Source organism: Notolepis coatsorum, assembly GCF_963971535.1.
Source record: "Notolepis coatsorum genome assembly, chromosome: 7".
NCBI lineage: Eukaryota > Metazoa > Chordata > Actinopteri > Aulopiformes > Paralepididae > Notolepis > Notolepis coatsorum.
This window is the reverse complement of record NC_140171.1, coordinates 7,329,616-7,352,786: the sequence shown is the minus strand read 5'-3', so window position 1 is coordinate 7,352,786 and position 23,171 is coordinate 7,329,616. Positions and strand designations below refer to the sequence as shown.

General features: G+C 42.6%; 1 protein-coding gene across 1 annotated transcript in view; it reads left to right on the top strand.

The window, feature by feature from the left end:
* The window catches only part of gpr108 (G protein-coupled receptor 108), a 33,167-nt gene extending 11,469 nt beyond the window's left edge, over positions 1-21,698 (top strand). The window contains exons 7-18 of the mRNA XM_084318597.1: positions 148-222; positions 3,007-3,108; positions 6,390-6,523; positions 8,664-8,739; positions 10,687-10,760; positions 11,696-11,813; positions 12,442-12,572; positions 13,938-13,981; positions 15,459-15,508; positions 16,336-16,419; positions 17,974-18,095; positions 19,568-21,698. Of these exons, the coding sequence (XP_084174723.1) occupies positions 148-222; positions 3,007-3,108; positions 6,390-6,523; positions 8,664-8,739; positions 10,687-10,760; positions 11,696-11,813; positions 12,442-12,572; positions 13,938-13,981; positions 15,459-15,508; positions 16,336-16,419; positions 17,974-18,095; positions 19,568-19,655 (1,098 nt within the window). The 3' untranslated portion in view covers positions 19,656-21,698. The remainder of the gene's footprint in view (positions 1-147; positions 223-3,006; positions 3,109-6,389; positions 6,524-8,663; positions 8,740-10,686; positions 10,761-11,695; positions 11,814-12,441; positions 12,573-13,937; positions 13,982-15,458; positions 15,509-16,335; positions 16,420-17,973; positions 18,096-19,567) is intronic.
* The last annotated feature ends 1,473 nt before the right edge of the window (positions 21,699-23,171 follow it).

The following is a 23,171-nucleotide window of genomic DNA, read 5'->3' as shown; positions in this document are numbered from 1 at the left end:
TAAGAAATGTAAGGTTATTTATTTTCTCTTACAAAAATGGCACATTATTGATCTATTTTGTACTCTATGTTTAACCTGTACCCTCCATATGTTTAACCTGTACCTGTCTCTAGTTCACCTCTCTGTTTAACCTGTACCGGTCTCTAGTTGGGGAAGAAGGAGAACAACCAACTGGTTCTGGCTCTGGACAAAGACAAAACCGATGGCTCCTACAAATTCAGCGTGAGTACACAACATTCAAATGGTTATTTATTCTTCATAGACACACCAGGATTTATTTTATACAAGGAGATTTGAAGGTGAAAAAAATAGCAGTGAAGAGCTCTTGATAGGGTTGCAAAAATCTTGGAAACCTACAGGAATTAACGGGAATATATGGGAATTAACGGGAATAACATGGAAATATATGGGTAATTTGCACAGGCTGTATTTGCAATTTCATATGCAGATAGAAACGAACCTTTTTACCATATCATAAGCAGATATAATTGCAAACCCTTTTAATAGAAACATTTATAGTGCGGCTGGGTGGCGTAACAGAGATTGCGCTCGTCACCAATGCAAGAGACTCCGGTATCGAATCTCAGCATTGCCTTCGGCTTGGACCGGCCGTCGTACTGGCTCATTTGGCAGAGTCAGCGGGTGGAAGTCGAAGTCATCCAAAAAACAAATACAGATGCAGTTAACTTATCAGGACAAAAAAAACATCAACTACAATAGTAAAAGTGCTGCAAATTGTATAGTTTCTGTAATGAAGATAATGGGGTTTTAACTGTAGAATTATGGAATTTTAACAGTTTTCAGTCTTCTAACACTTAAATCAAATAAATTTTATTTGTAAGGCCCGACAACACACGTTAATGTCCCCATGGGCCGTACACTTCTTCTTTAAACAAGTCAAGAAGACGCATCACAATAAGTCAAGAACAAAACAAGAACACCATAAGGTCTAAACATTTTTAAATAAATGCAAAATAAATGAATGCAACACTCTCAGCCATACCCCACGCGAAGGTAAGGAAAAAAACTCACTAAAACCTAGCAATGGGAGGGGGTTAGAGAGTTCCCATGTTTGTAGTGGGCGGAGATGGAGCAATAAATACATGTAGTGAGCATATGCATACATGGTGACAGTGGAATCATACTATATAAGACAATTGTGAAATAGAGTAATAGATAGAACTACTGCAAGCGTATGGATACAGGATGAGATACAAGACAATAGCTCAGGGCTGTATGCCCCGGGGGGCAGGAGAAGTCACTCGGAGGGTTCAGCACTGCAGGCCAGACAGAAGACGGCATACTATGAAGCTGTTCCATGGGACCGGTTGAGACTGAGACGGAGGTTAAAAGGTTAAACAGGCCTCTTGTTTGGGGGGGCCAACAATTAACATCTCAGTTTTATCTGCATTAAGGAGTAGAACGTTTTGCGACATCCACTTTTTGACGGCAAGCAGGCAAGCCTCAAGATTTTGTAATTGGGAGGAATCATTTGGCTTAATAGCCGGTATATATAATTGGGTGTCATCGGCGTAAAAATGAAAGTTTATGCCAAATTTGCGTATGATATTGCCGAGGGGTAGCATGTAAATCGAAAATAGCAAAGGGCCCAGGACAGAGCCTTGCACTGATATCACTCAATGGAAGGCTGCTTTGAGTGAATGAGAGTAGAAGTAACCAGAGTAGTAATAGGTAGATTAATTAACTACATTACGGTAACCGTCTGTAGTGTGATAGTAAAGGGTTAACCTTCTGTAGTGTGGTAGTGAAAGGGTTAAGGCCAGTTCCCTTCCATTGGCCCTACTAAAGAACGGGAGTGGTTCTTGTATAGTAAATAGATGGATATAGCAAGATAGCATAAGGATATATAGTATAACTGTATATTGTATAGTAGTGTACATAAGACCCAGTGCCTCATCCGTAGCCAACACTGTATTGCACTATCGCAGGACCTTAGCATGTCTTACCATGCTTTTTGTAAACTTTATGTACATTATATACCCGTTATGTCTTATTCTATGTCTTATTCTTATTACTTGTATTATTGCACAATCGCTGCGGGCATGACCACCCGCATTTCACTGTATGCTTGTATGCCATGACAAATAAAACTCTTTGACTCTTGACTCCTAGTTCTGAACTCGACTGGGTAGTGGCCCTTCAGAACGGAGCTATAAGGGATATGGGTTGAAATATTTACCTATGAAATGTGACACCTCCCATTAGGTCATCACTAGTAGCCATTGTTTAATTTGGACACGTTGACACTCGTTTGACATGCTGCATTTCTCTTGTGATTCACTGATGCTGCTGCTTTTTTGCTTATCTTTATACTAGTAAATGAGTGTTAATACAACCCTTACGTACAACAGTTGTCTCCTGAATTAATATATTTTGTATGTTTCTATGTCTCAGGAATTGCATTATTTAAATTGTGGTAATATTATACTGTATATCTAGGACAATCTGCCAGTAATGCAGCTCACAAACAAGACTTCATTCAATCGGTTTGAACCAGAAATGGCTTTATTATCCCAAAGCACTTTCAAATGAGAGAAAAACATGTACATTACATGTAAATATATGTACATAAATAAATGGGAAAATTACATGTATATGGTACACCTAATGTGTTAACACTTTATTGTTAAATATTTAGCTTTTACAGATAAACAAACTATTGTTTTGAAGATTATGTGGCGGTTAAGACGATTATCACAGATATTTATAAGTCACTCACTCCCACAGCTGTCTGGCGGAATATTTCTTCTTTGTACATTGTTCCTTGTCTTCGGCTTGGATTGTTATTGGTCGCCTGGTTTGCCCAGGAGTCGCTAGAATGTTACAATATGATCATTATATAAATTTATATTTAAGCCTTTTATCAACTATTATAGTGACAAACCTGATGGTGGTTTATTAAGAAGGGAAGGGAACCATAATATGGTTTAAGAAGTCTTTCCGGTTTACATTGTATTGACTGTGGTCCTCTTTTCTCCTCCATAGTTCAACATGTCGATTGGCCAGATGGCTCAAGGGCTGTACAACCTCAACTTCCACTACTGCCAGAACATGGTGCCTGGGTTCGACTTCCGCTACGCTCTCAACGTAAGTTGTGTACCTTTTTGTGCGGGTATGTCTTATGTGTGCCAGTGTGTGTGTGTATGGATGCTTGTGTGCCAGTATGTATGTGTGACGGATCATACTGGGTCTGCGTTGTGTTTGATGTTAAATGAGAATGTCCCGAGGGGGAGTCGAACAGGGGGGCTCCCGCGTCCGCGGGCGACGACACAGGCCGCTGCACTAAGAAGTGAATTCACTCCTAACTACCGTACCTATGCGTCTGTTAACCCTGTTATGGGGAAGTGAGTTTAATTTACCAGCCCGCACTGCCACAGTCACTTGTCAACACACCTGTTTCCGTGACTGTGGACATACCCACGGGCTTCCCCGTTACACTCACCTCCCTAAACTCACGCCCCTCAGGACATCCGGGTCACTGGGCACCACTGTGACGGATCATATTGGTCTGCGTTGTGTTTGATGTTAAATGAGAATGTCCCGAGGGGGAGTCGAACAGGGGGGCTCCCGCGTCCGCGGGCGACGACACAGGCCGCTGCACTAAGAAGTGAATTCACTCCTAACTACCGTACCTATGCGTCTGTTAACCCTGTTATGGGGAAGTGAGTTTAATTTACCAGCCCGCACTGCCACAGTCACTCGTCAACACACCTGTTTCCGTGACTGTGGACATACCCACGGGCTTCCCCGTTACACATGCTTGTGTGTGTATGTATTAGGGCTGCACGATTAATCGTAAAAAGATTGCGATCTCGATTCATAGACGACGTATGCAATCTCATTTCTAAATGACGACGATTCTGATGTATTTGCGTCAAAATGGAGATCGGTTGCATTAAAACACTCGCTCCTATTCCCATATGCATTCACGTCACGCTGCATTCACGCGTTGGACTTATTTGCTTCAGAACAATCCCAGTTGCGATATCAAAAAGCAAAACACGCTATTAATTCAACATGCAATGTATTTTCTTACTTTTGTGTTGACTTGTCGCCAGATTCCTGTTTTTGGGTTCCAGTTGAGTCGTACAGTCCAAAGTTTATAAAAATGGTTTTTGTAATGTGATTACAACGTGATTATCCAAAATGGCCGTCCACTTTATAACATTCTGACGCTAGAGGTCAAAGGTCAGAACTGAAAGTGGTCATTTGACGGAGCGATTGTCAAATTATGCACGCTTGTCAAAGGACGCCCTGAGCTGACTGAGGAGAGCACGGGCGTAAGAGAGGAAAAGCGACCCTAGTTATTTTGTATGTCATAAGAGACTTGTGTTTAAGTCCAGCAGCACTTTCATATATGTTATGTTGTCTGTTTAAGAAAGAGTGCAATAAATGTTCTTATTGAAAAAATAAGAATCGTGTGAGAATCGTGATCTCAATTCTTAGGGAGAAAAATCGTGATTCGCATTTTAGCAAGAATCGTGCAGCCCTAGTATGTGTGTATGCTTGTGTGTATGTATGCCAGTGTGTGTGTTTACTGTACAGTGGTGGATCACCACAGTAAGGTTGTCACCCACCACACCAAGAAATTGTATTTCAATAATTATATTTCAGTTAAACCATAGTCCTGCGGTCTATTGACCTATGGTTGAAATTAAAATAAATGTTTTAGTGCTTTTCTAGAACCTTACAGTGAGACAAACATAACACAAACACACACGGATGGATGGAGCTTAGAGAAGGTAGTGGAGAAGAGATGGGTGTTGGGGTGGGATTGACTCTGAGGGTGCTTTAAAGTAAAACAATTATCCATACAAGCTGCTGATGCTCCATTTTCGATACTTTTTTGTGTATTTGCGAGGGAAGAAAAATCTGAGGGAAGACCGTCAAAATTACCAGAAAAACAGTTTGCTTGCGCATGGTGTTTGTTTACAAGTTTTGGTCCGCTGTTAACACAGCCGTGTGAACACAAACCGAACCAAGGGGCAAGTGCAACATCGTATCATATTAGTCCCCGAATCGGAACAAAGCAAACAAACTACAGGTGTGAACAAGTCTCTAATGTGGAGGATCTGAGGCACAGAGAGGTTTGTGGTGCCAGGATTTGGTGTGAGTTAGAAGTCTATTGATGGAGCTAGCACTGATAACGTAGAGAAGCTGCAGTAGTCTTCAACTCTGTCTCTTCAGATTCCCCCGAACCCTACCCGTAGTAGATGGATGCCAGTCCACATCTTTGGATACTCTTTTACACAAGAAAATTAAGGGTTAAGGTTTCTCCCGTGATGATTGTGAGGTGGTTTTTCACACAACAAGACTTCCAAACCATCTTTTAACCCAAAGGTACTCCGTCATCACAGGTTGGGGTGGGGCAAACATCAAGCACTAGGGCATATGACTGGGCAATTCATCTCGTTTCAATTACGATTACGATGTTGTTCATGATAATAGAGATACAATTAATTATTATGTATGCCGTGTTGCTCTCATTTAGTCTTGTATTGTAAATGCAGCAGCACACCCTTCCTTCACAGCGGTGCGCTCCATCCCATCAGCTTCGAAAGTCTTCTAGAGAGTGTCAAATGCGCGGGTGGACCCAGAAGTCTCAGTTAAATGGGATTATGCCCATATATTATTATATATATTATATTTGCTTGAAATGCAAGCCATTTGAAATCCCAATGTGGTTTTACTCATCTAGCAGGCTGTCATTTAAAATGACCAGAGTCGCGTTCTACATGGGATTGTGCTTCTTACCACTACAGGTGAACTCTAGGGGAAACACTGAGGTCTGTGTCTACTGTACATTAGTGGTGGGGGAAATATCGATATGCAGTAGTATCGCGATACTTTGCGTGGCGATACTCTATCGATACAAGGACGCCAAGTATCGATATTTTATTATTTATGTATTTAAAACTAAAACTAAGTTGGAATTCTTTTTTTTGTATAAGGAAGTTGCATTGTTCATATCAATACCTGTAATAGTACAGTAGTTAAGTTGGAATATGACTAATACAAACAGTTCAGTTTGTCAGGTACATGCAACACAGATTACAGTGTTCTGTCTGCTTGAGAAAATCCCATTTGCTGCAATGAAAAATGATTGAAGTGAGATGAACAGACTGAAAACTTTATTTTATTAGATAAAATATGTTGACAAAGTTTTACTTTGCAGTTGAAAAAAGGTAATAAATTGATAAATTGCAATATTAATATCGCAATACTCAGCTCATCGCAATATATTTTGAATCGCAATACTATCGCATCGTGACTTAAGTATCGTGATGATATCGTATAGCGTGAGGCCTCTGGTGATTCCCACCCCTACTACTGTACATAACACACTGACGTGTCTGCACGTTCTCCAGGTGGAGGTGACGGAGAAGAACCCAGGGGGCTACCTGTCTGCAGCAGAGATCCCTCTGTCGCGCCTCTACATCTTCATGGCTGGAGACTTCTTCACCGCCGCTATGATCTGGGTTTACACACTCATGAAGCACAGGTACACTCAGACACACACACTCATGAAGCACAGGTACACTCAGACACATGTTACAGGTACACTCAGACACACATGTTACAGGTACACTCAGACACACATGTTACAGGTACACTCAGAGACACATGTTACAGGTACACTCAGACACATGTTACAGGTACACTCAGACACATGTTACAGGTACACTCAGACACATGTTACAGGTACACTCAGACACATGTTACAGGTACACTCAGACACACACAGTACAGGTACACTCACACACACTCATGAAGCACAGGTACACTCAGACACACTCATGGAGCACAGGTACACTCGGACACACACGGTACAGGTACACTCAGACACACTCATGAAGCACAGGTACACTCAGACACATGTTACAGGTACACTCAGACACATGTTACAGGTACACTCAGACACATGTTACAGGTACACTCAGACACATGTTACAGGTACACTCAGACACATGTTACAGGTACACTCAGACAGACTCATGAAGCACAGGTACACTCAGACACATGTTACAGGTACACTCAGACACATGTTACAGGTACACTCAGACACATGTTACAGGTACACTCAGACACATGTTACAGGTACACTCAGACAGACTCATGAAGCACAGGTACACTCAGACACATGTTACAGGTACACTCAGACACACACGGTACAGGTACACTCAGACACACACATGTTACAGGTACACTCGGACACATGTTACAGGTACACTCAGACACACATGTTACAGGTACAGTCGCACAGTTACAGGTACACTCAGACACACATGTTACAGGTACACTCAGACACATGTTACAGGTACACTCAGACACACACGTTACAGGTACACTCAGACACATGTTACAGGTACACTCAGACACATGTTACAGGTACACTCAGACACATGTTACAGGTACACTCAGACACACATGTTACAGGTACACTCAGACACATGTTACAGGTACACTCAGACACATGTTACAGGTACACTCAGACACACATGTTACAGGTACACTCAGACACATGTTACAGGTACACTCAGACACACACGGTACAGGTACACTCAGACACACACGTTACAGGTACACTCAGACACACACGGTACAGGTACACTCAGACACACACGTTACAGGTACACTCAGACACATGTTACAGGTACACTCAGACACATGTTACAGGTACACTCAGACACACACAGTACAGGTACACTCACACACACTCATGAAGCACAGGTACACTCGGACACACACGGTACAGGTACACTCAGACACACTCATGAAGCACAGGTACACTCAGACACATGTTACAGGTACACTCAGACACACTCATGGAGCACAGGTACACTCAGACACATGTTACAGGTACACTCAGACACACTCATGGAGCACAGGTACACTCAGACACACTCATGGAGCACAGGTACACTCAGACAGACTCATGAAGCACAGGTACACTCAGACAGACTCATGAAGCACAGGTACACTCAGACACATGTTACAGGTACACTCAGACACACACGGTACAGGTACACTCAGACACACACAAGTTACAGGTACACTCAGACACACACACGTTACAGGTACACTCAGACACACACGGTACAGGTACACTCAGACACATGTTACAGGTACACTCAGACACACACGGTACAGGTACACTCAGACACACGGTACAGGTACACTCAGACACACGGTACAGGTACACTCAGACACATGTTACAGGTACACTCAGACACACACGGTACAGGTACACTCAGACACACACAAGTTACAGGTACACTCAGACACACAAGTTACAGGTACACTCAGACACACAAGTTACAGGTACACTCAGACACACACGGTACAGGTACACTCAGACACACGGTACAGGTACACTCAGACACACACAAGTTACAGGTACACTCAGACACATGTTACAGGTACACTCAGACACACAAGTTACAGAGCACGCTATCAACCGAATAATCTCAGCTTGTTGATTTCTTTTTATTATGTAAATGTTGATTTTAACTTTTTACATCCTTTCTTGTGGGTTGTGTGTTGTGTGTCTCTCTCTCTCTCTCTCCCTTTATGCTCGACTGCTGCTCAGACCCTAAAATAATAAAGTTATCTCTCCTCACCTTTTTTATTATGTTTCTCAGGTACAGTGTGTTTAAGATCCACTGGCTGATGGCAGCTCTGGCCTTCACCAAGTCCATCTCTTTGGTCTTCCACAGTGTGAGTACCCAATAGACCTTTTCAGTGGAACAGTGAGTACACCAATAGACCTTTTCAGTGGAACAGGGAGTACACCAATAGACCTTTTCAGTGGAACAGTGAGTACACCAATAGACCTTTTCAGTGGAACAGTGAGTACACCAATATACCTGTTCAGTGGAACAGTGAGTACACCAATAGACCTTTTCAGTGGAACAGTGAGTACACCAATAGACCTTTTCAGTGTAACAGTGAGTACACCAATAGACCTTTTCAGTGGAACAGTGAGTACACCAATAGACCTTTTCAGTGGAACAGTGAGTACACCAATAGACCTTTTCAGTGGAACAGTGAGTACACCAATAGACCTTTTCAGTGGAACAGGGAGTACACCAATAGACCTTTTCAGTGGAACAGTGAGTACACCAATAGACCTTTTCAGTGGAACAGTGAGTACACCAATAGACCTTTTCAGTGGAACAGTGAGTACACCAATAGACCTTTTCAGTGGAACAGTGAGTACACCAATAGACATTTTCAGTGGAACAGGGAGTTCACCAATAGACCTTTTCAGTGGAACAGTGTGAGTAGTACACCAACGATTGAAAATAATGTACTTCCTTTCTTGACAATAGCCTATAACAATAATACGAGAGAGAGAGCATACAAGAACAATGAATCTCACTGCCATGTAGCCTACGCCATGTGTAGCTGCCTGCCTATGTGATCAATAAAAACTTGAATTCCATCACGTCTGTGCGGGAGCTCACAAATAGGCACACGAGCCAACGTTATTAGGCCTAACTATATAGCCTACATCTATAAACGTCACACAAGCAAATTAGCCCATACAAGTGTCTTAATGTGCAGCAAGCGTTAGAAATAGCTAGTTGAAAATGGCCTAATCAAGATTGCGATCAAATCAAAGTTTGGATTTAGCCCGATAGTGATTAATCTTTTCTGAAGCAGGCACTGTCATGCAAAATTAGCTGAAAACACGTTGTTGTTGTTGTTGTTGTTGTTGTTGTTGTTGTTATTATTATTAGGCTATTATAACGAAAACACGATTATAAGGCTATAATTCTAAAGACCGACCTGCCTTAAATTAACCCCCCGTAGGCTACGGATTTAGAAAATTATATAGGATATACACCTACCTAGGCTATATGACGCACCCCCACGGGATTGACTTTGCCATAAATCATAGGCTGATATACGCTACATTCTCTTTAAGCATATACATTTTACAGGACAAAAGTAATAAAGATTTAATCACTTTTATTCTTTTAAACTTGGTCTGATCGACCTTCAGCATACATAGACCATGATCCATAGGCAGGTAGATCCAGTAGCAGAAACGCATTCACTTAAGAGTTTTCTGTACGTAAACTGCACTTCTTGCTTTTGTAAAATGTTATTATGTATTATTGCACCGTTTCCCTTGTTTAGTTCCTTGTTCAAGTCATAAGCTTGTTCAGTTGTCACAATGTAAATAAAAACGTCCACTGAAAAGTTGATTATTTGTATGACAAAGTCACTCACCCTTGCAAAAAGTATCAGTTTTATTTAATGAATTGAAAACCGCATTGATATTACGTAAAAGCAATCTAATCTAGTTCCCTTAAAACGCTAAGGCTATTAAATATAAATATACAGTGGAGGTTAAAATAAGAATATGACTTGGCCTCAAAGAAAGTTCAGTCAGGAGATGTTTTTTTGCTCTAATCCCTGAGACTTACTAGTAATGCTAAAAGCTAACATAAGATCTACTTAGATAGTCATATACTCTGAATTGTGGGTAAAATCAGACACTTGAAAAGGGAAAAAAACGTGCCTCTAGTGATAGCATTTTGAAGGAATGAACAAATAGAAGTACTAACAATATAAATTATATATATTAATTTCCTGTAGTCTTAACCCTCAGTCTGAGTCAAGTGTGCCATTTCTCTCTCTCTCTCTCTCTCTCAGATCAACTTTCACTTCATCAACACTAAGGGTCACCCCATCGAAGGCTGGGCCGTCATGTACTATATCACACACCTGTAAGTGAGACTGTCAGTACTTTGGACCTCAGTTACATCATGTCTCTTATGTCATGCTCAGGTTGTGTTCCTTTCCACCCTGTTCCCACCTGGGGCACATTCATATCCTGGATACTAGCTAACATCCCAGTTAAGGTTATAGATGTGTACTGGATACTAGCTAACATCCCAGTTAAGGTTATAAGTGGGATACATATTCATTAGGGGTTTAATCGAAATGCATAGATTCTAATGTGTTAGAATCTATGCATTGATTTGAATGTTAGAATCGATTATAATAGAAATTAATAGAATTTTTTTTTTTTTATTATTTTTATTGACCTATAGTCCATTCATGCTGAGTAAATCAGTTCCCCCAGCCACATTTGTGTATTCAAATTCTTTGGGGGAATTAACGGATGAATCTTAGAAAATGAATCTAAAATGAATCGAATCGAATCGTGGTCAAATGAAGAGATTTCATGATGCATTGAATCGTTGCCTGAATAATCGTAATCAAATCGTTGTGAGGTCGCATCGTTACACCCCTAATATTCATAACCCTGTGTACATAAGTAAATGGGAAGGGAACTTTTCATGCTTCAGTATATTGGCTCATGCCAGTGATCTCATGCTGATATGGGCCTAGTGCTCCACATGTGGTCCCTACGCTCGAAGAACATACAGTTCATTTCAGAATAAAGTGATTCGATAAATGCAGGTTTTTAAAGTGTTCCAGGCGCCATAAAATACTGTAAGAACTCATATTTACCGTTTTGTCTAGTGTTAGACTTTGTATCAGGCACTCACTCGATCAGCTAGAGAATGAACATATGTCTCCATTCGTGTTTATTTAAATATTTGTGGTGGGGCTACTCATTTGTTCATGTTTGGATTATGTATTGGGCCTTTATCTGGTGTAATGCTGCAGTGGTTTGTGTTTGTCCTCTCTCTAGGCTCAAAGGGGCGCTCCTGTTCATCACTCTGGCATTGATTGGTACTGGCTGGGCTTTCGTCAAGTACATCCTGTCTGACAAAGAGAAGAAGATCTTCATGATCGTCATCCCTCTGCAGGTGGGTGTGTGTGTGTGTGTGTGTGTGTGTGTGTGTGTGGTTGTGTGGTTGTTTCTAGACATGGAATTTAGGACAACTAATTGATAAATCTTAATTATTTTATTAATTCATTGAAATGCCCACTAGAAAATCTCACCTTTTGCAACAGAATTTCCACTTTTTCTTAATTCTCCATGTATAGTCATTTAAGATAAGATATACCTTTTATTGATCCCCTTGGGGAAATTCAGGTATTTAATATAACCAATTACAAAGCAAAGATGACTTCCAACTCTCAGGATGTGTGCACTTCCAAACAAGCCTCCTAGCAAACTAAATTCCCCATCTCCGATGATCAATGCCTTTGCCTAATTGTTGCAGCCCTCATGGGAGAGTAGTGTCTCTAGACCCCATTGCCTGGAATGACTTTTTTTAGTTTTTTATGAGAATCGTAACTTTTTGATCTTGCTGCAAAGCCGGGTCATAGTTTCCACCTAAAACGTTGTTTATAAAACTTTCCCTTACCTTAACCATTCCCACTACATACATACAAATTAAAAATAAGTGTATGAACGTCCTTCCCAGCTATGGGATGTAGACACTGCCTTATGTGATTGGTCGTGGTGACTCCTTCCTGGTTGCCCCGCAGGTGCTGGCTAACGTAGCCTACATCATCATCGAGTCCACCGAGGAGGGGTCCAGTGAATACGCTCTCTGGAAGGAGATCCTCTTCCTGGTCGACCTCATCTGCTGCGGAGCCATCCTGTTCCCTGTAGTCTGGTTAGTGTGTGTGTGTGTGTGTGTACTTGAGTCCGGGGTGACTGCAGTAGCAAGAAGAAGCAGGCCTGAGACCGTTGTGTTGTAGGTTCAATCCCCAGACCAACAGTAAACTCTGGGTGGGGGAAGTGAATTCATACTCTTCTCCTCCTCCTCAACAACTATCCTTACGTGCCCTTGAGCAATGCACCCCCAATTCTTCCAGTAGAGCTGCCCAGTGGGCAATTGTCAAAAAACAAAGTGTAGTGTGAATAAATGTTTGCGTGAGCACTGTAAAACAAAGTGTAGTGTGAATAAATGTTTGCGTGAGCACTGTAAAACAAAGTGTAGTGTGAATAAATGTTTGCGTGAGCACTGTAAAACAAAGTGTAGTGTGAATAAATGTTTGCGTGATGAGCACTGTAAAACAAAGTGTAGTGTGAATAAATGTTTGCGTGATGAGCACTGTAAAACAAAGTGTAGAGTGAATAAATGTTTGCGTGAGCACTGTAAAACAAAGTGTAGTGTGAATAAATGTTTGCGTGAGCACTGTAAAACAGTGTCGTGAATAAATGTTTGAGTGAGCACTGTAAAACAAAGTGTAGTGTGAATAAATGTTTGCGTGATGAGCACTGTAAAACAAAGTGTAGTGTGAATAAATGTTTGCGTGATGAGCACTGTAAAACAAAGTGTAGAGTGAATAAATGTTTGCGTGAGCACTGTAAAACAAAGTGTAGTGTGAATAAATGTTTGCGTGAGCACTGTAAAACAGTGTCGTGAATAAATGTTTGAGTGAGCACTGTAAAACAAAGTGTAGAGTGAATAAATGTTTGCGTGAGCACTGTAAAACAAAGTGTAGTGAATAAATGTTTGAGTGAGCACTGTAAAACAAAGTAGAGTGAATAAATGTTGGAGTGAGCACTGTAAAACAGTGTAGAGTGAATAAATGTTTGCGTGATGAGCACTGTAAAACAGTGTAGAGTGAATAAATGTTTGCGTGATGAGCACTGTAAAACAAAGTAGAGTGAATACATGTTTGCGTGATGAGCACTGTAAAACAGTGTAGTGTGAATACATGTTTGAGTGAGCACTGTAAAACAAAGTGTAGAGTGAATAAATGTTTGCGTGAGCACTGTAAAACAAAGTGTAGTGTGAATAAATGTTTGCGTGATGAGCACTGTAAAACAAAGTAGAGTGAATAAATGTTTGCGTGAGCACTGTAAAACAGTGTAGTGTGAATACATGTTTGCGTGAGCACTGTAAAACAAAGTGTAGTGTGAATAAATGTTTGTGTGCACTGTAAAACAAAGTGTAGTGTGAATAAATGTTTGCGTGAGCACTGTATGCACCTGCATCTGGAGCAGTAGTGACGTGTGTGTGTTCTCACAGGTCTATCCGTCACCTACAAGAGGCCTCCAGCACTGACGGCAAAGGTAAGAAGACATAGCCACTAGTCATTATTACCAGTAAGGTTTTAAAGAATAATGCAACCGTCGGTCCTTTTGCTGCCATAGTAGGGCTGCTCGATTACAGCGGAAATCATAATCACTATTATTTTGATTTCATATTGAAATCACAATTATTAAATTAAATTACTCATTGATTTAAGAACATCATATGATGACGACTGAATTTCTTTTACCTTTGTCCTCGACCAAAGGCTGCCCTTTCGGTCATCTTCTACAAGTCTTGAATCTTGCCAAAGACATTTCAAAATATCTGTTGAAACTCCTGTGGGGGAGGGGGGGGGGGGGGGGTGGATGGAGCGCGCGCAGCGCTGTGAAGGAAGGGTGTGCTGCATAGACGTAATGATGGCAACGCACTATAATAATAATAATTTTATCTCTTATTATCTTGGGAAGTCGAAATTGAAACTGGATGAATCGCCCAGACCTATGGCCTAGTGCTTGATGTTTTCACCATGTGGCATACTCTGCCCCACCCCAATCTGTGATGACGGGGTGCCTCTTTGGAGTCTGTCTAGGAAGAGAAAAGAGGCACTATGACATCACAAACGGGGCTGGGGCAGAGTAATGCAGCAGAGTGAAATGATCGACCACTAGGGGGCAGCGCAAGGACCATATGTGTTGCATTACTTGTCGTAGCGTTGGTTGTTGCTTGTTGCTGATGTGTTGTAGCATCAGTGTGTAGACTCTAGGGGTGTAACGATGCATCGATTAATCGAAATGCATCGATTCTAATGTGTTCGATTCGATGCATCGATTTATAATCGGGGAAAAAAGATTATTCTTTTCTTTTATGTTTTTTTTTTTTGTGTATTGTTTTTATTGACCTATAGTCCATTCATGCTGAGTGAATCAGTTCCCCCAGCCACATTTGTGTATTCAAATTTTTTGGGGGAATTAACTGATAGAAAATTAATCGAATCGAATCGAATCGTGGTCAAATGAAGAGATTTCATGATGCATTGAATCGTTGCCTGAAGAATCGTAATAGAATCGAATCGTTGTGAGGTCGCATCGTTACACCCCTAGGTGTTGTAGCATCAGTGTGTAGTAGTGGTGGGCGTGAGTAATCGATTAATCGTAGCTATGAGAAAAAGCGATCTTAAATTATTAATAATCTTTATGAAAAGAAAATATATATATATTTTTTTTTTACATATTTGTTTCACATGTATGTGTAAGATTATAACTGTTTGTTGGTTTCCTAAAACATATACGTGAATGAACAAAATTAAGTTAAAAAAAAATATTCAAAATGTTTTATTTTAATTTTAATTTGAGTTTTTTTACCCTTTACGAGTAATACACGATCACTCGAGTATAGCATGCGATCAATCGATCTGGATTTGTCTTAAAAATGCCCATCCCTACTATGTAGACTCTGATGTGTTGTAGCATCTGTGTGTAGACTCTGATGTGTTCTCTTCTCCTCCTCCTCCTCTAGCTGCCATGAACCTGGAGAAGTTGAAGCTCTTCAGACATTACTACGTCATGGTAAAGTTAAACCGAGGCTCCTAGTCCTTGTCCACCAGGTCTGATCTACGCCACAGCGCTTGACCCCGTGGACGCCTAAAAATACTGGATCTGTGTAGCGTGACCTTTTCAGAATGTGCACGTATCGTTTTTGAGGGTGCATGATGATGATGAAGAGAGAGAGAGACACGTTTTCTCTACTTATATCCTTCAGGATGTTGGTTAATTTAATATACATTTTTACTCTGATTATGATTAAATCTCCAATCATGCTATCTACTTTTGACTTCGTAGAGAATATGACATTTGAAAAGAATGGGACCAATTTAAAGGGATAGTTGTGGTGGTCCATAATGTAAATGTTCCTCCTTGTAGATCGTTATGTAGCTTTGAGTAGTGATGCACCGATGTGAAAATTGTGGCCGATAACCGATATTAATATTGCTGTTCTGGCCGATACCGACATTTACCGATGTCGATATCTCTGTATAGAAAACACTTTTTTATGATAATCAAATAAAGAGCTATTTTTAGAACTTTTGTAACTTATTTTCAGAAATTACTGATATTTTGAAACTATTTAAGGCCAAAGCATGTTAAGAAAAAAGATAAAAAGATATATATGTATTATTATTCTTTTTTTATATCGGCCCATATCGGCCCTATCTTGATATCGGACCGATACCGATGTGTAAAAAAAAACTGCCATATCGGCCGATATTATATCGGCGGCCGATATATCGTGCATCACTAGCTTTGAGTGAACTCTTCAACATAGAATAGAATAGATCTTTATTGTCATTGTTACAGTTGTTCCAACATGTGGTCCCTAACGCTCCTCCCTGTAGATCGTCTGCTACATCTACTTCACGAGGATCATAGCCATCCTGCTCAAGGTGACCGTGCCCTTCCAGTGGCAGTGGTGTTACGAGGTGAGACTCCGCCCACATCGCACGTCACATCAACACAGAGACACCTGAGACTCCGCCCACATCGCACGTCACATCAACACAGAGACACCTGAGACTCCGCCCACATCGCATCACGTCACATCAAACACAGAGACACCTGAGACTCCGCCCACATCACATCACGTCACATCAAACACAGAGACACCTGAGACTCCGCCCACATCACATCATGTCACATCAACAGACACCTGAGACTCCGCCCACATCACATGTCACATCAACACGGAGACACCTGAGACTCCACCCACATCACATCACGTCACATCAAACACAGAGACACCTGAGACTCCGCCCACATCACATCACGTCACATCAAACACAGAGACACCTGAGACTCCGCCCACATCACACGTCACATCAACACGGAGACACCTGAGACTCCGCCCACATCGCATGACGTCACATCAACACAGAGACACCTGAGACTCCGCCCACATCGCATGTCACATCAACACAGATACACCTGAGACTCCGCCCACATCGCATCATGTCACATCAACACAGATACACCTGAGACTCCGCCCACATCGCATGTCACATCAACACAGATACACCTGAGACTCCGCCCACATCGCATCATGTCACATCAACACAGATACACCTGAGACTCCGCCCACATCGCACGTCACATCAACACAGACACCTGAGACTCCGCCCACATCGCATCATGTCACATCAACACAGAGACACCTGAGACTCCGCCCACATCGCATGATGTCACATCAACACAGAGACACCTGAGACTCCGCCCACATCACATCATGTCACATCAACACAGAGACACCTGAGACTCCGCCCACATCGCACGTCACATCAACACAGAGACACCTGAGACTCCGCCCACATCACACGTCACATCAACACAGAGACATCAACGGGACGCAGGGCTGCATGATATGGAGGAAGAAACACGTCATGCAATATAATTTTTTTTAATTATAGTTGTACTTTTTCAATCTTTAGACCTCCCTTTGATGTGGCTGTGTGTTTATTTGACACATTTGCATATTGCACCCTTTCTGTTACAGATATTGTGTTGTTTCATATTGCCATATCAGCATGAATTCGATATATTGTTCGGCCCCAACAGGAAGACGGCGATGGTCGTTCCGTTCCCCCGGGGGGACAGTCTGGCCCGTCTCCCGTAGCCGGGAACAAGAGGGGAACAGTAGTTTGTCCCCCCCCCCCCTTATTCTGTGGGGTCAAACTGATGCAACGCTCCATTTGTGTCTAAAAGATACCGATTCGGTCATATTGTCATAAAGCCAACCAAGTGAATCCTAAAAGTGGTGTCTAGAGCCCATCGCTCGGGAAGGACGTTTGGAGGTTGTCACTTTGTATCCAAGCTATGAATCCGTAACTCGAAACCTATCCTGTACCTTAACCCTAACCCCCACCTACAAATTAAAAACACATTCATATACATCCTTCTGGGCGATGGGATCTAGACACTTACACAGTTCTGAAGCCAAGTGGCGTAATTCCGGTCCAAATGTCTCCTTCCCTCCTCTTCAGTTCCTGGTCGAGGTGTCGACTCTGATCTTCTTTGTGTTGACGGGCTACAAGTTCCGCCCCGCGTCCAACAACCCCTACCTGCAGCTGCCCCTGGACGAGGAGGACGTGGAGATGGATGAAGTGTAAGTAGAGACGGCGGCAGAGACGGTCTCCGTGGAACGTGTGACTGCATAAAGCATGCCTCCCCCCCCCCCCATCGATGATGTCACTCAGTCCCCCTAATCTACCCCAGAAGGCAATCCTTTTGCAGCAGGACCTGCTTGAAATGGAAACGCAGTCGAATATGCTGCTTCGTATTTACACACTGGGAGCTGGTGTGATGGAGAGTCACTAGTTCAGCTAACAAGCTGGTACACACTGTAGTGGAGAATCAGACTAGTTCAGCTAACAAGCTGGTACACACTGTAGTGGAGAATCAGACTAGTTCAGCTAACAAGCTGGTACACACTGTAGTGGAGAATCAGACTAGTGCAGCTAACAAGCTGGTACACACTGTAGTGGAGAATCAGACTAGTTCAGCTAACAAGCTGGTACACACTGTGGTGGAGAATCAGACTAGTTCAGCTAACAAGCTGGTACACACTGTAGTGGAGAATCAGACTAGTTCAGCTAACAAGCTGGTGCACACTGTGGTGGAGAATCAGACTAGTTCAGCTAACAAGCTGGTACATACTGTGGTGGAGAATCAGACTAGTTCAGCTAACAAGCTGCTACACACTGTAGTGGGGAATCAGACTAGTTCAGCTAACAAGCTGGTGCACACTGTAGTGGAGAATCAGACTAGTTCAGCTAACAAGCTGGTACATACTGTAGTGGAGAATCAGACTAGTTCAGCTAACAAGCTGGTACACACTGTAGTGGAGAATCAGACTAGTTCAGCTAACAAGCTGGTACATACTGTAGTGGAGAATCAGACTAGTTCAGCTAACAAGCTGGTACACACTGTAGTGGAGAATCAGACTAGTTCAGCTAACAAGCTGGTACACACTGTAGTGGAGAATCAGACTAGTTCAGCTAACAAGCTGGTACACACTGTGGTGGAGAATCAGACTAGTTCAGCTAGCAAGCTGGTATACACTGGTAGGTAATCCTGGGCCGGGCACTGCATTTCCGTATTGGTGTCGATGTCCACACATTTTTTTTTCTAAGGACCTTGATTGATCTCTCTCTCTCCTCGCTCTCGCTCTCGCTCTCGCTCTCTCTCTTCTCTCTTTCTTTTTTCTTTCTTTTCTCTCTCTCTTTTCTCTCTTTCTTTTCTCTCTCTCTCTCTTTCTTTTCTCTCTCTCTCTTTCTTTTCTCTCTCTCTCTCTTTCTTTTCTCTCTCTCTCTTTCTTTTCTCTCTCTCTCTCTCTCTCTCTCTCTTTCTTTTCTCTCTCTTTCTTTTCTCTCTCTCTCTTTCTTTTCTTTCTCTCTCTCTTTCTTTTCTCTCTCTCTCTCTCTCTCTCTCTCTCTTTCTTTTCTCTCTCTCTCTCTCTCTCTCTCTCTCTCTTTCTTTTCTCTCTCTCTCTCTTTCTTTTCTCTCTCTCTCTCTCTCTCTCTCTCTCTCTCTCTCTCTCTCTCTCTCTCTCTCTCTCTCTCTCTCCCCCCCCTCCAGGGTGACTGAGTCCGGTGTATTGGAGGGGATATCCAAGGTCAAGAAGACGTCCAACGGACGAGAACGCCAGAAGGAGTCCACCTTGTGAGCTGGGAGCCGGTGTGTTTTCAGGGAGGGACCCACTGAACATCCCCAGGCCAGCCACTAGAGGGCGTGGAGGGGGGCATGTTCACGGACCAAGGCTCCACTCGCTACAAACAACTTCTTCTTTGAAACTCTCTTTAAGTGGTTGCTGTCATAGGAACCACTTGTCTGGCTATGCAAAAAAAAAAAAAAGACTTCGTCGTTGGACCTTCTTTGTTTCCTGAAACACCCCCATCCAGAGACTCAGAGTGGTTTATTCCAGGAGGAGAGGGCCCCCTACCTTCACGGTCGGATGGAACGGTCTGAGATTGAATGGAAGGGAGCTCAGATGTTCTATATATTCCTCATGTCTCTCTCTCTCTCTCTCTCCATCTCTCTCCTTCCCCCTCTTCGTCTCTATCTCTCTCTCTCTCTCTGTCCAAAGATAATAATCATTTTAGAGAAGACTTGCTTTGGTTGCGTGTTTATAACTTGGCTATTTAAACGGTACTACTACTGCAGACTATTTAGTTGTACCTTTTTCTGTGTGTGGTGAGTGTGCGTGTGCAATTCGTAAGAGAGAGAGAGAGAGAGAGAGAGAACACTAAATTTGACCAAGCGTTTCCCCTGCGAGTCTCACAGACGGCCCGCGCTCAGGAAGTAGGCTAATCACTTTAGATGTGAATCTCCGGTAGGGTCCCGGCCCGGCCACGCAGGGGTTAATACCCCCCCCCCCCCTGGCCCGGCCACGCAGGGGTTAATGCCCCCCCCCCCCTCCTGGCCCAGCCACGCAGGGGTTAATGCCCCGATGGTCCATCTTGATCATACGACTTAATCACCGCACGTGACAATTGCTTTATTTACAATGTTATTTGACTTGTATTGAAATATATAAATGCGATTTTTATATTTCAATATTTTCCCACTTCCATATTGAAATATATGGTTGTATATATTTCAGTATTGATTTTTTTTCTTTTATCTTAATTTTTTTTCTTTTTTTTCTTAATTTTTTTCTATGTGTGTCTGTTTTTATGAGAAGCATTAGAACAGGTCCTCCTGAGGACCACTGCTGTCATTTAAAGCTTTTTCCTGGGTTGAGTTCATCTCCCATTTCTGTGATTTCGGTTCAGAAATATTAGAATTCAGTCCTGGGGTTGATTTAAAAGTGGACCTCCTTTAAAGTGACTGAACGCTGGTGTTCCTCGGTTCAGCCCCCCCCCCCCCCCAGGAGTTTCCATTGTTGACTATTTTGCCACAGTTTATTTGGCTGAAGAGACGAAACTAACTAATGTTTGCATATTTTCTCTGCTTTTTTGGTTTTACTTTTGGTGTTGATATTTATGCTTATTTTATTCCAATGATTCATAATCAGTTATATATAAAAGATCAGAAACTACGTGAAACGGGGGCAGAGATGTGCGTTTTGTAAATAATTTACAGAGATAGACTTGTCGTTAATAATTATACGCGGAGGCTACGTAATAATACTACTTTCATAAGCGTTGCATAGAGGCTTTATTAGCACGGTGCCTCGGACACTATTGCCACCCGGTTCAGTTCCAATGATCCCGTATCATCGCTCTTCTTCTCCTCCTGCCCTCTGTAACCGCTATGAGTTGTGACGGGTGAGGTCTCTCATACTGTGATCTGTTTAGACGGAGGCGAGTGTCTCCAAGAGGGGAACCATCGCTTGAGATTCAACCACAAGAAGCCCCTCTGCCAGAATACTGTGCACCTCTGCTGGGTTCATAACAGGATATCGTGCCTCTCTGCTGGTTTCATAAACAGAATACCGTGCCTCTCTGCTGGTTTGATAACGGAAAATATCGTACGTTCTGTGCTGGTTCCATAATAACAAGTGATGCGTAGTCTCTCTCCCAAGTAGGCTTTGCACTGCATTTCAACAGCTGGGACAGTTTAACCCGTGAGGTAGGTATAATATTGGAGCGGGTCTTGATAAGACGGTGACGGGGGTCAGTTGTGGGGAGGTTGTGCTTATTGCTACAGAGGGGTGTTTTGATGTCTGTGTGAACTGTTCAATAAAGCCCATGTTTTGAGAAGGAAATGGGGAAATCATTTTCTGAAATAAGTGAAACGTCCCCGTGTTGTTCTTTCTGCACGTCGAGCGCCAGACGCTCTCCCCACTGTTTTTAGGAGAGACGACTGGCTCGTTTGTTAATTGTTGCTGGATCAAATGCCACCGAGGAGGGCGGGGGGGGGGGGGGGGGGGGGGACACATGCCCCTTGTCCAGGGGTAGCCCAAACCTGGAGGGGGGACGAAATGGAGTATGGGCTGGGAAACGGTGATTTGACATAAAATGTATACGAAATTTTACACGTTTCCTATTTTGTTACAAATTATTACTTTCTTAGGTCCTGTCGTCGTCATGGTGTTTGTTAATACGCCTTGTAATAAGAGACTCATCAAAAATATCGATATTGGCTTTTTTACCGATACCGATATTGTCCAACTCTTAATTTCCCATACCGATATCAACCGATACAGATATATGCAGGGTTTTCCCCCCCAATTTTTTTTTTTATAATTTCAGGTAATTAACATTACATATGTCTTGTTGTGGAATTAACACAACATTATGCATACTTTTGACAATAAATAAAATCAGAATTTGTTCTTACTTGCTTGCCTGGGTAAATAAAGGTTATAGAAATGTAAATTTTTATTTAATTTTTTTAAACTGATACCGATATTGAAAATATCACATTTTAATGCCGATATCGGCCGATAATATCTGACATCCCTAAAAAATGTGCCTCATTCAAATAGACCAGACAGAATATCTTGGTTATCACAGTCTTGAAAGAGGGACAAGAGCTATGGAGCGCCACACTTGGCCCGCTGGCTCGACTTTGGGCAAATCTGCCCCTGTTCAGTGGTTCCCAGAGTAGGGTGCACTGCTCCTACCTGTCTCTCTCTCAGGCTCCTACCAGTCTCTCTCAGGCTCCTACCTGTCTCTCTTTCTCTCAGGCTCCTACCGGTCCCTGTGGTGGACTGGACGTGGACTGACTGCATCCTGATTGGCTAAAGCCATGCCCTCATGGCAGCCATGCCCTCAGATGAGCTCCACAGTCTCTGAACCCACTTAACTTGTGCAGCACAATGCTGTCTCACTGCTCGGCTGACTCGGCACAACGGTCTGATCCAATGACAGCAGAGTCCCATCAGTGGAGTTCAGTTTGATTGATTGAAAACTTTAACAGATTGCAGAATGGGTACAATACAGTACGGCTCAATACACACAATTGTTAAGGGGATGCAGACCAGAGAAATACGTTTGTCTTGTTTACATCAGGGTCCCCCATTTTCAATTCATAGTTGGCCCTTTAACACACACATCTATACATGAGCTGCTACTAGACAGTGTCAGTGCCTGAACAGATCATTTCATATTTTTGCTGCGCCACGGTTGACTTCACTAGAAAGCACTAGAGCTCCCCCCCCCGGGACATTGAATGATAGCCTATCGGTGTGTTTTGGTGGCAGCCTCCCTCTCGCCACACCCCCCCCCCCTCCCTC